The 13102-nt window shown below is 37.9% G+C and overlaps 1 protein-coding gene across 1 annotated transcript; it reads left to right on the top strand.

Moving 5' to 3' along the window:
• The first annotated feature begins 2029 nt into the window (after positions 1-2029).
• On the top strand, positions 2030-8809 carry LOC130469348 (uncharacterized). Its single transcript, XM_056838528.1, has 7 exons — positions 2030-2726; positions 2948-3189; positions 3417-3629; positions 5391-5483; positions 5565-5668; positions 5782-6219; positions 8514-8809. Exons 1-5 carry the CDS (start codon positions 2156-2158, stop codon positions 5586-5588), a joined length of 1143 nt encoding a protein of 380 aa, XP_056694506.1. The 5' UTR covers positions 2030-2155; the 3' UTR covers positions 5589-5668; positions 5782-6219; positions 8514-8809.
• Positions 8810-13102: the final 4293 nt, after the last annotated feature.

The raw sequence follows: 13102 nt of genomic DNA, 5'->3' as shown, positions 1-13102 counted from the left end.
TATGCATGCAATGAATGAGACCTAGACTTGACTCTAAGCGCCACTCCGAAGATTCGGGATTTTGGATTTTGTATTTGTATTCGGGATTCGCAACCCGTTGGAAATATTTGAAAGGAGCTTCATTCTTTTGTGGAGGCCTCCTCCTTGTACTAGAACTTGGAATATTGAAAGGTGATTTCGAGGAACATCAAACCAGTACATGGGAAGCGATCGCTCGAGCATTCATGGAGCAGTATCAGCCCAATATTCAACTTCAAACTACTCTAAGGGAGCTAGAGGTTCCCATGCAATGACCTCAGGAAGGCTTCACTAATTACCTCAACCGGTGGAGTGAAATGGCATCCCAAATGGTGACCAGACCCTCCGAGAGAGAACTGGTCAAGATCTTCATTGCTGGACTTCTTCCGAAATACAATACTCACATGAGGTACCTAGGCTTGGAAAGCTTCAAGAGAACCTATGACATTGGGGTCGATATAGAGGACGACCTGATGAAAGCACCAACAGTCTCGGCTCCACAAGCTGAAAAGTGGAAGGGTAAGAAAGCCGAAGCAACACACAAGATCCACGAGGTCAACGCCCTAGAGGCTCCTCAAGGTCCAAAGCCGAACAACACTACTACAAAACAGCATGTTTGTAGACGCCATGGCTACGACGCTAAGGGGGTTGCGTTGGGCCGCGTATTTTTTTCCGTGTTTTGTCGACGCCAAAACGCGTCGAAGGATCTGACGACACCATTTTGTCAACGCCCAAACGCGTCGAAGAAATCAACGACGCCGTTTTGTGGACGCCTTATGTTGTCTAAACTTCGGAAGACACCTTATGGCGTCGCCAATACACGTGCCTTGCACATGGTACCCTGAGTTGAAAGAAAGATTTACGCGCTTGATATTTTATGAAAATCAAAATTAAGCGCTTCCCATTAAAAATTAATTATTCTGAGCGCTAAAAGCCCAAAACCACGTACTAGCTAACCGCCTGTTCCATTATCTCGCAAAAACCCTAATTAATTATCTAAAACTCCCGAATTAAAGAACTTCACCAACGTACGCGCAAATCCGATTATCTCACTCGTTTTCGCCATTGATATTCGATCCGCAGGTTTGTCTACGTTTTTCTATTTCTCTGCAAATTATTTTCTTATTCTTTTTCTTATTTATCTGAATTTCGTTCCTTCTTCTTCCTTTCATCATCCTAACAAGTCACAGTGGGAAAAATCCGACTGAATTTTGCTTCTTGTGCTGAAACTTCGAAGGTATACGGCTCAATTTGGTGCAACATTTTCGAGGTATTCATTGCATATGTTCTCTTTTCTCCATTGAATCCAATCCTTGCAATTCTCAATTTGATATTTTCAGTTTGATGTTATGTTAATTGTAGAATCCTTGCAGATTAGTTTGTTGCATATTTGTATATGTATTGGATGCCAGAAAATGCTTAAACAGGAGATTTAAATCCAACTCTTCTTGATAGACTGTAGTTGTGTTAATAGGACAAGAAAGACAAAGCTTGAAGATTGCGTTTAATCTATTATATGAAATTTGATTCAAGAGAGGTTCGTATTGCTAATACTTGGCAGAAGTTTAAAATGGAGATTTAAATCCAACTCTTGAAAGACTGGTTGTGTTAATAAGACAAGAAATATGGACAGATATTAAAGATTGTGTTTTGTGCTCCTGTTGTGTGCAGTCTGCTCTGCAGGAAGTCCAGGTGTTGCAGTCAGGTTACAGGGAGTGTGGTTTTCGTCTATGCTGTGTGCATTCTTGTGTTGCGTGCCTTTCTTTTTGCGGTTGTGTCTTGCTGCTAATCTAGAATCTGAACTCTGATTGAGTCTTGCTGCTAATCTAGAATCTGAACTCTGATTACATAATATTTAATCTGTAATTCAGTCAGCTCTTTTGCAGTATATTGATTACATTATATTTTAAATTTATTATGTAATTCAGTCACCTCTTTTGCAGTTATATAATATTTATATATTAGAATAATACTGATTATATTTTTTATGTGACTTGTCTTGCAATGCTATATATATAGTACGAGATGACTTATCGCAAGAGGGTTAGATCTGCTGCTAAAACAGATGGTACACATGGTCCAGATACCGCACATACCTCATCTTTGAGGGAAGAGGCATCACAACCCACCAAAAAACATGCTATTGAACCACAATCATCTCAGGTTTCTTCTATTACATACTACTGCTGTCAAATTTGGACCGTTTTCTCCACAAGGTACACTTACATCAGTGGTTGCACCTCCATGTTCGAGTACTTCAAAAAGTGCATTGCAAACCGAAGACATACTTGGAGCTATATGGAAAAGGCCACCTACTTCCTTACCATCAAGTTCACTTATGGCAGCAACTAAAAATAAAGTCCTACCTAAGCTTTCATCCACGATCTCACCTGAAGTTCCGACTAGTATTCCACCTTCTAATACATCAAAATCACAAAAACACCCTTCTACTTCCTCTGGTCATGTCCCACCTCGTATCTCGCCTGCTAGTCATATCACACCTAATATGCCACCCAATATGCCACCTATTATCCCACCTTCTACTCATATTAAACCATCCTCAAGAGCTTCTCAGAACAATCAACAACAAAACAATAATGAAAAACCAAAAGAGAACTCAACAAAATCGAAGTCCCTAAGGGTGAAGTCATATCCGGATTGGCCTGTAGATATAGATTTTGATGACAAGGAGGAGGTTTTGACCATTGGTAAGTTAGTGTATATAGGATTGTTCAGTTGTAAAAAGTTGCCGGCCAATATAAATCAACTAGAAAGCTACTGCATAAAGCAATCTTATGTTATGTTCTGTTCTATATCTGTTCTGTTTTTCCCTTCTGTCCAAATTGTAGAGTTGCTGAATATATACGTCTTCTTGTTCTCGTAATCTTATGTATAAAGTATATACGTTCACTTATTCTTTTTTATGCAGATGCGAAGCGTAATGTTAAACTGGTGAGTGGTTCTATTCAAACAATCGACGTCTGGAGTAACAACGGCGTCAAATACTATGTTGAATTCAATGATCTTTACCAACCGCTTAGGAAAGGTGGCAAAATGTTGGTCAGATTCATCGGTAGTATTGCAAAGGTAGAGGAATACTGTCCACTTGGAGAAGGGGAGTGGCCTGATATCGATGCAGATGTAAAAGCTAAGATGATAGAACAGATAAGAGTAAATTCAAGTCTTTATTCCCGTTTCTAGAAGTTTATTTTATTTCGCCTCACGAGTGCATAGTACTTAGTATGTTTTATTCTTTTCGCTTCAGTCAGTTTTATAAATAATATACAATGAACTAGGAACAAAGCAATCTGATTTTAGTAAATATGACCTATATGAAATCCTTTTTGTCTTCAAAGCATGTCTTGTTTTCCTGATGTTAGTAAATGCTTTTCCTGAAGGATCGCTTTGTTATTCCTGATCATCCGGAATATAACAAACAAATCCTAAAGCGTGCCAATAAAAGTTGGAGGCAGTATAAACACTCTCTTAAGATGACTTACTACAAACCAGATGAGAAAACACTCGCTCAGATGTGCGATGTGCCACGACATGGAATTAGCAGTGCTCAATGGAGAAAGTTGGTTAAGTATTGGGCTTCGGATAAAGGGCAAGTAAGTACCATGTTCTTCATTGAACTTTGAGTAATGTTTTTTTTTTCCACAAATGACAGTGTAGTAGTTCCCAAGTATAAGTGTTTAGTTCAAGCTCAATCACAGTTAACTCAAATTTTCAAGATTCAATTAATAAATGAAATCTTATATCTGATACTTAATCTGAAAAATCAATACCAATTAGATAATGTATATCACACACCGTAGTAAGATCTAAGAACATAAATGCAATTAGAGGAAGCACTAAGAAGCCATGACTGCACAGAACAAACTACATAGAACTTATCTGCACAGACTGCACAGAACGACTGCACAGACATTTGGAAACGGGTTTGAGTTAGTTTGGTTTTATTGTAGTTCTGGTTTGTAGGAGCTTGGAGGGTAGTAATCGACACTCGTATGATTAGCTCCGTGTTGTTGTTTCTGTTTCAGTCTCAACAAGAATTAGATTGTGATTCTGGATTCTGAAATTTAAGCTGGTAGAGATACCAACATTTGACACTCATACACGGTAAGTCTTTCCTGTTTCAGTATAAAAAATAAAAAACAAAAAACGGGAGAAAAGTTAATGCAATGCAGACATTATGAATCAGAAGTTCATAAAGTAACCTCTGATGTAGGGGAATGGGATAGCTCCATGCATGTCAGTAGCTTAAAATACTGGCATGCCTAAAAAAGGATCTACTAATTCCTCTCCAGTAACGATTTTTCCCCAGCAATTCATCAGTTTACACAAAGATCTTTTGTCAAAAAAGTCATACTTACCAATCTTAAAAGGGGGGCTAGCATACTAAGAAGTAAGAACTACAGAGCATATAACTTCAGTTGATTTATTTTCTTTATTAAGCTGAGTGAAACCTGCTTCCGGAATTTATAAAACATATCAGCACATAACAAAGATATGGATCGGCCTCAAGATTAGGATTGCACGGTTCATCTAGCTTAGGATTCTCTTTGAATAATCTGGAAAGTTGCTTAGTTGGGCTTGAACTATAAGTTTGTTTAACATGTTCATTGTTTCTTTTCGAATCAGATTATGTAGTAGATTATGGCTGATATGTGTAGCCGGCTAAAATGGCTGATATGTGTAGATTATGACTTGTACTATTATTCTGACAAGGTTAGAGAATTTGTTTGACTGCCTGTGTTGTTTAATTTTTTGTTAGGGTGTTTTTTTTTTAATTTTTTTTTGACAGTTGATACAAACAGAGTAAAAATATTACAGCCAATTCCTTCTAGCCCCACAGGCCAGATCATGAGCTCTAGCTATCCTATTTCTATCACACCTGACTATCACAACATTATTCATACAACTTGTTGTCTTAAATATGTCACTACATATAGAAGCTACTTCAAAGGAGCAATTAGGATATTGGCGTAGTTCTGTAACCAGATTAACACTATCAGTACACATAGTCACATCCATAAAGCCTCTTCGTTTAGCTTCTATGATTCCTTGCAGCATTGCTAAAAACTCGAGCAGCTCCTTCTTCAACTACTCTCCCATCAGCAACTATATTCAAGCCTATTGCCGCTTCAATACTTGATTTCTTATTAATCTTCTTCCATGCGCCATCTACTGTGACTATTACTAGGCAATTACTTGCCCTACCCTTGATGCACACGATATTTTTGTAGAAACTACTGTAAGTTTAAACTTTAAAGATAATGCCAACTGATTTTTTTTGTTTCATCTTTGTTAATTTATTTACCAAAAAGACTTAACTATTTCTTAATATATCTCTTTGAATATGAGTGCAGAAACTTTCAGAATATGGAAAGGCTGCACGGGCCGCTCAAAATCAATTTCATAGATCTGGTTGTAACAGCTATGCGAATCAACAAGCTGATTATGTATGAATCATTACTTCTTTTATTTTATTAACGCTGGTTCAGATTTTCTTTAATACTTCTTACATTACTATTCATATATAGGAAGACGAGCATGGAAAAAAATGAGCTTATTAGCCCTTTGGATAAAGTCTCATTCCGGCAAGGACGGGACCTTTCTTCCAGGCACAGCCACTGAAGATTTTGTGGTATGAGTTCAAATTTAATACATTTATTAAGCTACTTAATTTGATAAACCAGTATGGGATTGCTTCTTAATTTGTTTATGAAATTCATATTATTATCCTAAATTGTTGTGTAGGATGATGCACAAGCTAAGATTGAAATGTTGAAGACTGTAGACCCTACCAAGCCAGAACAAGAACTTGAAAATGCAGCTTTTGAGGACACTATGCATGGTGGACAGATTCCCGTACGCCCTGTAGGGTAAGGACTTGGAGTTCGAAAGAGCGACGTTTACGGGGTGCATGGTATGCTAAGGAGGCAAGGGTATGGGAAAGTTCGAGAGAGGACCGTGGTGATGGAAAGTGTGAAAGAAGACGTGTCATCTCTCAGCAAGAAAAATGAAACACTTGAGAAGGAAAATGGAAAGCTGCAAGCCCAAGTTAAAGAGAATAGTTTTCTGCTTAGAACTCTTATTGGAAAATTTGCTCAACTTGTAGGTCAAGTTCGTACAGGAACTGCTTCAACAGAATCTCTACGTTTAGCACAACAAGTCTTGTCCATGTCACACAGTAGGGTAATTATTCTAATTTCTTATCATTTGAGCTCTTTTTGCATGTTGTTATATGTTGCTTGGCTAGACCGTTATTTGGATCCTCTGCAGCAGGTCCCTGGATTCGAAACATTCACAAACAATGACATTTCTCCAACTCTTTCTCACGATAATATGCAAGCCTAACTAAATTGCCTCTAACTTGCTATCGCCATATGATTGACATTAGGAAATTTTGTCCATAGTTAATTAGTATGTTTTGAATCAGTCTTGTATGATATACATTAGGGAAGTGTGGTTTTGCTAGTGAAGTCGGATGATATATGGGCATTCTTCCTAATGTTCAATTAGAGCTAGGGACTTGTTTTGATGTCATCAGTTGGTTAGTTCCCTTGCGGTTTGATTCTCCTTGTTATTTCTGACTTCTGAGTTTGATGAGTTTTGGCTTTGTTCTTGTTTCGCATTAAAACCCTATATTTACACTTATTTATAGGTGGTATGTGAGCTTGTTAGCATTTACGTGTTACTCTGTGGCTTTAATAAATTGTCTTTCCTGTAACTTTATCATGAAACAGTTTTCAATTGGCTTGTAATCAGCTATTTAATGAGAAGGGAAAACTGTTTAAATCTGTGTATCCCTTTTGGCATTTGCCCGTGTATAACAATGTGTAAACTTGTAGTCTAGTGCTTAAATAAATAGCATCTTAAACAATACTGAAAGTAAGCTCATACTTGATGAAAACTTGTTAGGATCCTTGTCAGTGTTGATCAACTTCTTTCTTCTTTCCTTGTATGCTTTTCATATGTGTATCTCTGAACACGTTACAGAATAAAATTATTTTAGTTGTGAGCTTTTCTTCCCTTGAATATCTCTGCATTTTGTAATCGGTGTGATGTTTGGTTGTGGGATTCAGCCCTCTGCATTCTGATTCATTATGATTTTACAGGTAAGATGTTTGGTTGTGCAATTTTGACAGCTACTGTGAAGCCTTTAACATAATGTCAAACAGTGGTCATTTGGATTTCTTATTGTCCTCGTACTTGATGTGCTGGATCTGTAGTTGCAGGACCTAAACACACGCATGCTACACCTGCAAACTAATAGTACACAGACTTAGCATTGCACAGATAGTTCAATCACAATTTCACAGACTTAGCATTGCACAGAATCTGTAGTTGCAGCTTGTTTTACAATTTCCTCTCGGATGTTTAGGAATTAGATTTCTTGATTAGGGGTTGACAGTTTGGTTCTCTGGTCCTTGTTACTTGTTATTGGTAGCGTGATTGGTAAAGCTGGTGATGAATTAGTTGCATACAGAATACTGTGCCCTGCTACGGTTATTGGTAGCTGGATTGGTAAAGATGGAAAAGTGATAAACTTGATAAGACAGGAAACTAAAGCGAAGATGAAAGTGGTGGATCCATTTCCTGGTTCTAAGGAAAGGATCATCACTATCTACTGTTATGTGAAGGATAAAATAGACATTGAAGTTGACGGAGAGTATAATAACAATGCGCCACTTTGCCCCGTTCAAGATGCTCTTCTTAGAGTGCATGCTGCCATTGCAAATGCATTGGTTAGCTTGAATGACTCTGACAAGAGGCAAAAAGATAAAGAAGAATGCAACCTTCTTGTCCCAGCTAGTCAGTCTGCCAATGTAATTGGCAATGTACTTGTTGTTGATTATCTGTTGCTAGAAAGCCTTTAACATACAAAGGAGTGTCGTCATATTAGACAGGTGTTCTAATATGAAGATGAAAAGTGGACGAAACTGTCATCGTGTTGATTAAACTCCTTGACTTAAGTTGTTCTCTGTTATTTTTGGGGTTTGTTTTTTTTTGGGGTCTGTTTATCATTCCATTTTCATGGATAACAGAAGTAGTAGAATACTGGAATGTTGCTGCTGATATACATATGCCTTGGTTCCTTCTTGAGATAGGTTTCAGATATATATATATATATCTCTGTTATTTCTTGCAATTCGTAGAGTATTGAATGTTCCAGGCTGCTAGTACACAGATCGGCCTGACCCCACTCGTGGACACATGTATGAAAACTACTGAGGCACAACGAGCTGCTCACTTGTCAGCCAACTCATTTAGTCAATTTATTCAGTTCTGAAACTGCAACTTCTCTTTGTACTTGTTACATTTTGTTTTGCTTATATTATTCTACCTCTTTTCTTTACCTTGTGTAATTCCCTTCATTCCTTCTTTTGGTTTATCTACATTCCAGGAGGCCTAAATGCTTAACGTACTGAAGTAAGAAATTGGTACATTTTATTTGTACTTATTACATTTTGCTTTTTTCTTTGAAGGTCGTCCAACGTAATGAAGGTGCAACGAAAGAATGAAGCAGTCTGGGACACTCAAGCTTCATATTAGCTACTACAAACAATCATCTAGATCCTATTTATATAGTTGGTTATTCTAATAGGCTTTAGTTTTTTTACTATGGAAATTAGTTTTCTAGGCTTTAGTTTCTTTTAAATTACTATGGTTTTGAGTTTTCTAGGCTTTAGTTTCATTTACCTACTACGAACCATCTTCTATAATATGAATTTGTACGCGCGTACTTATTATTAGAATCTAGTTAATTAGTAACATGTATGTACATACCATGGATTTTAACTACGTACTTATTGGTGATTAATAAAATATTATTATTTGCCAAAAAAAATTATCGGTTATCAAAATTCACGTTTCATTAGTGTTTTAATTAATTTGAATATAATATATTATATATATGAATGAACTATTGCATTTTATACCTACAGGTGAAAAAAAATGTGGATGCCTTATTTGAATTTCCCGCCAAAATTCTTTGTGATGTCGCGGAAAAGCGTCGAGAACAATGTGGACGGCAAATGATGTCTAGAATAAGGATCAAAAAGGCGTCGACAAACTTTTTGAATCCAGGTTTAATTAGATGTTTGTCGACGGCTTAGAACAAAATGAGGACTACAGAAGGCGTCGCCAATCTCGACGCCTCTCACATTTTCTGGACACCTAATGGCGTCGCCAATCTCGACGCCTCTCACATTTTCTGGACAATGAATGGCGTCGCCATTCTCGACACAGTCCTCAAACTGGCAACGCAGGAAGCTGTAGAGATTCACGACGCCTTACTCATAACCTGGACAGTGGATGGCGTCGCAACCCTCGACGCCTTACGGCGTCGAGAATTCTCGACTAAAGATTCCTCGACGCTAACAGCTGGCGTCGAGGCCATTTTTCTCGATGCCTTTAGGCGTCGTTAATAAGCCCAATTTGCGTCGCCAAAACACGGAAATTGTAGTAGTGCAATTTCAAGAACAGCACCAATCAGCGCATATTTAAGGCAGGCCACAAAGGGTCTTTACAAACCTCAAGATGTCTTACAGTGAGGCATTCGATCGGTTGGTCGAAAAGCAGGTCATCACACCACTCGGCCCTACACCCGATCCTCCAGTCGACAAAAGATCCAAGAGCTGGCATCCTGCAGCCCATTGCAAATACCATCAAGGTAAGGGCCATGACATTCGAAGACTGATTCAAGCTCAAGCATTTGATCCAGAATATGGTCGACAACAAGACCTTGCCCTTACCTCCTTGATCCAAACAAACTCCCTCGGTCCAAGCCATCCCCTATGACTGTGAAGATGAAGGAAAGGAATTTCCATGCAACTTAATCTCTACAATATACAATCCAGGTTACGAGCTGATGGTTCCAAGCTTCTGCCATCTCCTTCCAAGTGCTCAAAATTGGGTGATCCCCGTGTTAGGTTATGATACATATGACAAAACATAAATCATGCGGAAAACCTTAAGGCCAGGAAACATATTATTTACACATAATCATTTCGCATAATTTAGGTGCATACACTTTGTAGCGTGCCCTCCCTAGCTGCGCCTGAACCGAACAATAACAAGTCTCTAGGACTCCAAGTGTCGTCCCTCCGTAGATAGTCCACAGCACGTCCGGATCCGCCTTAAGATTGACCAACTAGAATCGCCCTTAAGGTTCTAAGAATTTAGGCTAAATAGGTTGCAAGTGTTTGGTTAATTTTTGCTTCAAAATCTTACATTTGAATACTTCAATATTATATATATAAATTTGTGACCCTAGGCACCTATTTATAGAGTTATGGAAAAGGACTTATAATCCTATTAGAATACTAATTTAGTTTAATTAGAATCCTGCTAGGACTCTAATAAATAAACTTTATTTATTAGGATTAGGATTTAATCATATGACGAATTCTAATAGCTTTAGGATTCGTCTTGCACACAACCGTACACGAGCATGAGCACGAGCACAGCCCGCGCAAGCCTCGCGGCCCACGCGAGCTGCCCTTGCTCGCAGCCCACGATTGCTCCGCGCGCGCCACAGGCTTTGGCTGGGCCTGGCCTTGCGCTAGGCCTGGTCGAGGCTTGGCGTGTGGTTTGTTGCGCTTGGCTTGCTGGGCGACGGCCTGGCATCGTGTTGGGCCTTCGTCTAGCAAGCCTCGTTCGATGCTAATTTGTACGATACGCTTCCGATTAAATTCCCGATTCCGGAATTCATTTCCAATACGAACAATATTTAACATTTCCGATTCCAGAATAAATTTCCGTTTCGAACAAATATTTAAAATTTCCGTTTCCGGAATTATTTTCCGATTCGGATAATATTTCCGATTCTAACAATATTTCCGTTTCCGGCAATATTTCCGATTCCGGCAATATTTCCATTTCCGATAATATTTTCCGATACGTACCATGTTTCCGATTCCGGCAACATCTACGACTTGGATAATATTTATATTTCCGATACGATCCATATTTCCATTTCCGGCAATATCATCGTTTCCGGAGTATACATTTACTTGCCTTTGACGATCTCAGCTCCCACTGAAACTAAGATCCGTCGATTCCGAATATCCATAGATGGAGTATTTAATGCCATTAAATACTTGATCCGTTTACGTACTATTTGTGTGACCCTACGGGTTCAGTCAAGAGTAAGCTGTGGATTAATATCATTAATTCCACTTGAACTGAAGCGGCCTCTAGCTAGGCATTCAGCTCACTTGATCTCACTGAATTATTAACTTGTTTAATTAATACTGAACCGCATTTATTAGACTTAACATTAAATGCATACTTGGACCAAGGGAATTATTTCCTTCAGTCTCCCACTTGTCCTTATGGACAAGTGTGCATTTCCCAATTCCTTTGTCGCTTGATGCTTGCTCTTGAACATAAGGTAAGAGTTGTCATCCTTATTACATCCAGAGGTGTTTCTCGATTTCAGAGTTCAACTGATCAAATAAACAGATAATCATAGCCTATGATTCATCTGAGCACGGCCATGCATTTTACAGTTTCTAGCTCTTCGAGTGGCCTTGTACAACTTTTCAGCATCTCATCCCGATTTATGGGAGGACAATCTCAATCTTGCGATCTTGAGATTAGACTTCGTTTGATAGGTGATTACCTGAGCGTTGCCTTTATAGCCTCCTTTTACTGTGCAACGGTTGGTCAACGTCAAAGTAAGTAGTTCTCAAACAAGTAATCTCAAATCACTCAGGTATTGAGGATTAGTGTCTAATAATTTTAATGAAATTTACTTATGACAGATTTTCATCTCTTACAGTAAAGTTCCATAGGTCTGTCCGATACTAGTCTTCCCAAAGTAAGTATCTATGCAAATGATTACGACATTGCCATGTCCACATATTTGAAGAAACAGAACTACTAGTCATCTTGCATTCTAGTCGTCTAACGTTTTCTATTCGTCCATCTTTATAGAAAACTCCGACCAGGGACCATTTTCAACTTTTGACATTCAAGTTCACTTGATAGACATTTCTTAGTCACAGGACTGGTCCTGACAGTCTATCTTGAATATTTCGTCAAATTGAAGGGACTCATCATTTAATACTAAACCAAGATTAAATGGAATATGAAAATACATTTCATATATGATAAATGTTCAACCCCAATGTTTTACAACCATGGGCCTCAAACCCATGTTTAAAACAGTTCATGGAATTCAAAGCTATGCTTGATTTCCAGTGCTACAATGTGAGTGTTGCTTCTCACTTGTTGCATAGGTTTAGTTATCATGCTTTATCTTAGAACATAGAAATTAATATTTAATTTCCCACGCAACAACTCATGGTCTCCAATCCATGTTGCCATTTCAAAACACGATGCTCTTGAGCTCGTCCTTGTCAATGGTTAACTCCAAAGGAATCTTGCTTGATCCTTTGCTAGTGTTTATTCGTGTAGCATCAATATTTAGCATATCTTTATTTCCTTGAATCAAGAACTATTCCTATGTACCTTTTCAAGTACCATAAGTATTCTTGATCTCAATCTAGTTGATCTTCACTTAGATCAATAAGGATTGGTATATGTTCGTCATGTCTAAAGCCATACGATACGTTTTTGGCGATCCTCATATTATATCATACATGATAAATTCTCTTGCAGAATAATTCCCAATTGAATTCTATTCATATAACTTTAGCTCATCTAGTTTCAGTAGATACTAAATCCAGCTAAATTCTTTGACATATAATATAGGTTAAGAATCTTACTTAGATCCTTTGATGTTTTAACTTAGTAAATGCTTATACGTAGTTCAAACAGTCATTACTTAGATTTATTCACATGGGTCGAATATCTCCAATGGAGTATTTCGTGTTTGATTTAGTAAATTCCATTACTTAATCCAAAACAATATTATAAGATCTTTGTAAATAGACCTTAATACCCAGTATGTACTAAGTTTCGCCATGGTCCATCATTGATGAATAATTTCAAATCTAAGTCATTAGCATTTGAATGTTATTTCACAATAGAGAGATATGTGAGTGATACATATAGGACCAATTAAGTTTTACGTACTCCTACTAAACTTCTTATACATCTATAAGAA

The sequence above is a fragment of the Spinacia oleracea genome, chromosome 3, assembly GCF_020520425.1.
Source record: "Spinacia oleracea cultivar Varoflay chromosome 3, BTI_SOV_V1, whole genome shotgun sequence".
Lineage (NCBI taxonomy): Eukaryota > Viridiplantae > Streptophyta > Magnoliopsida > Caryophyllales > Amaranthaceae > Spinacia > Spinacia oleracea.
Note: the sequence above shows the minus strand (reverse complement) of the source record. Positions and strands in the feature narration are given on the sequence as shown.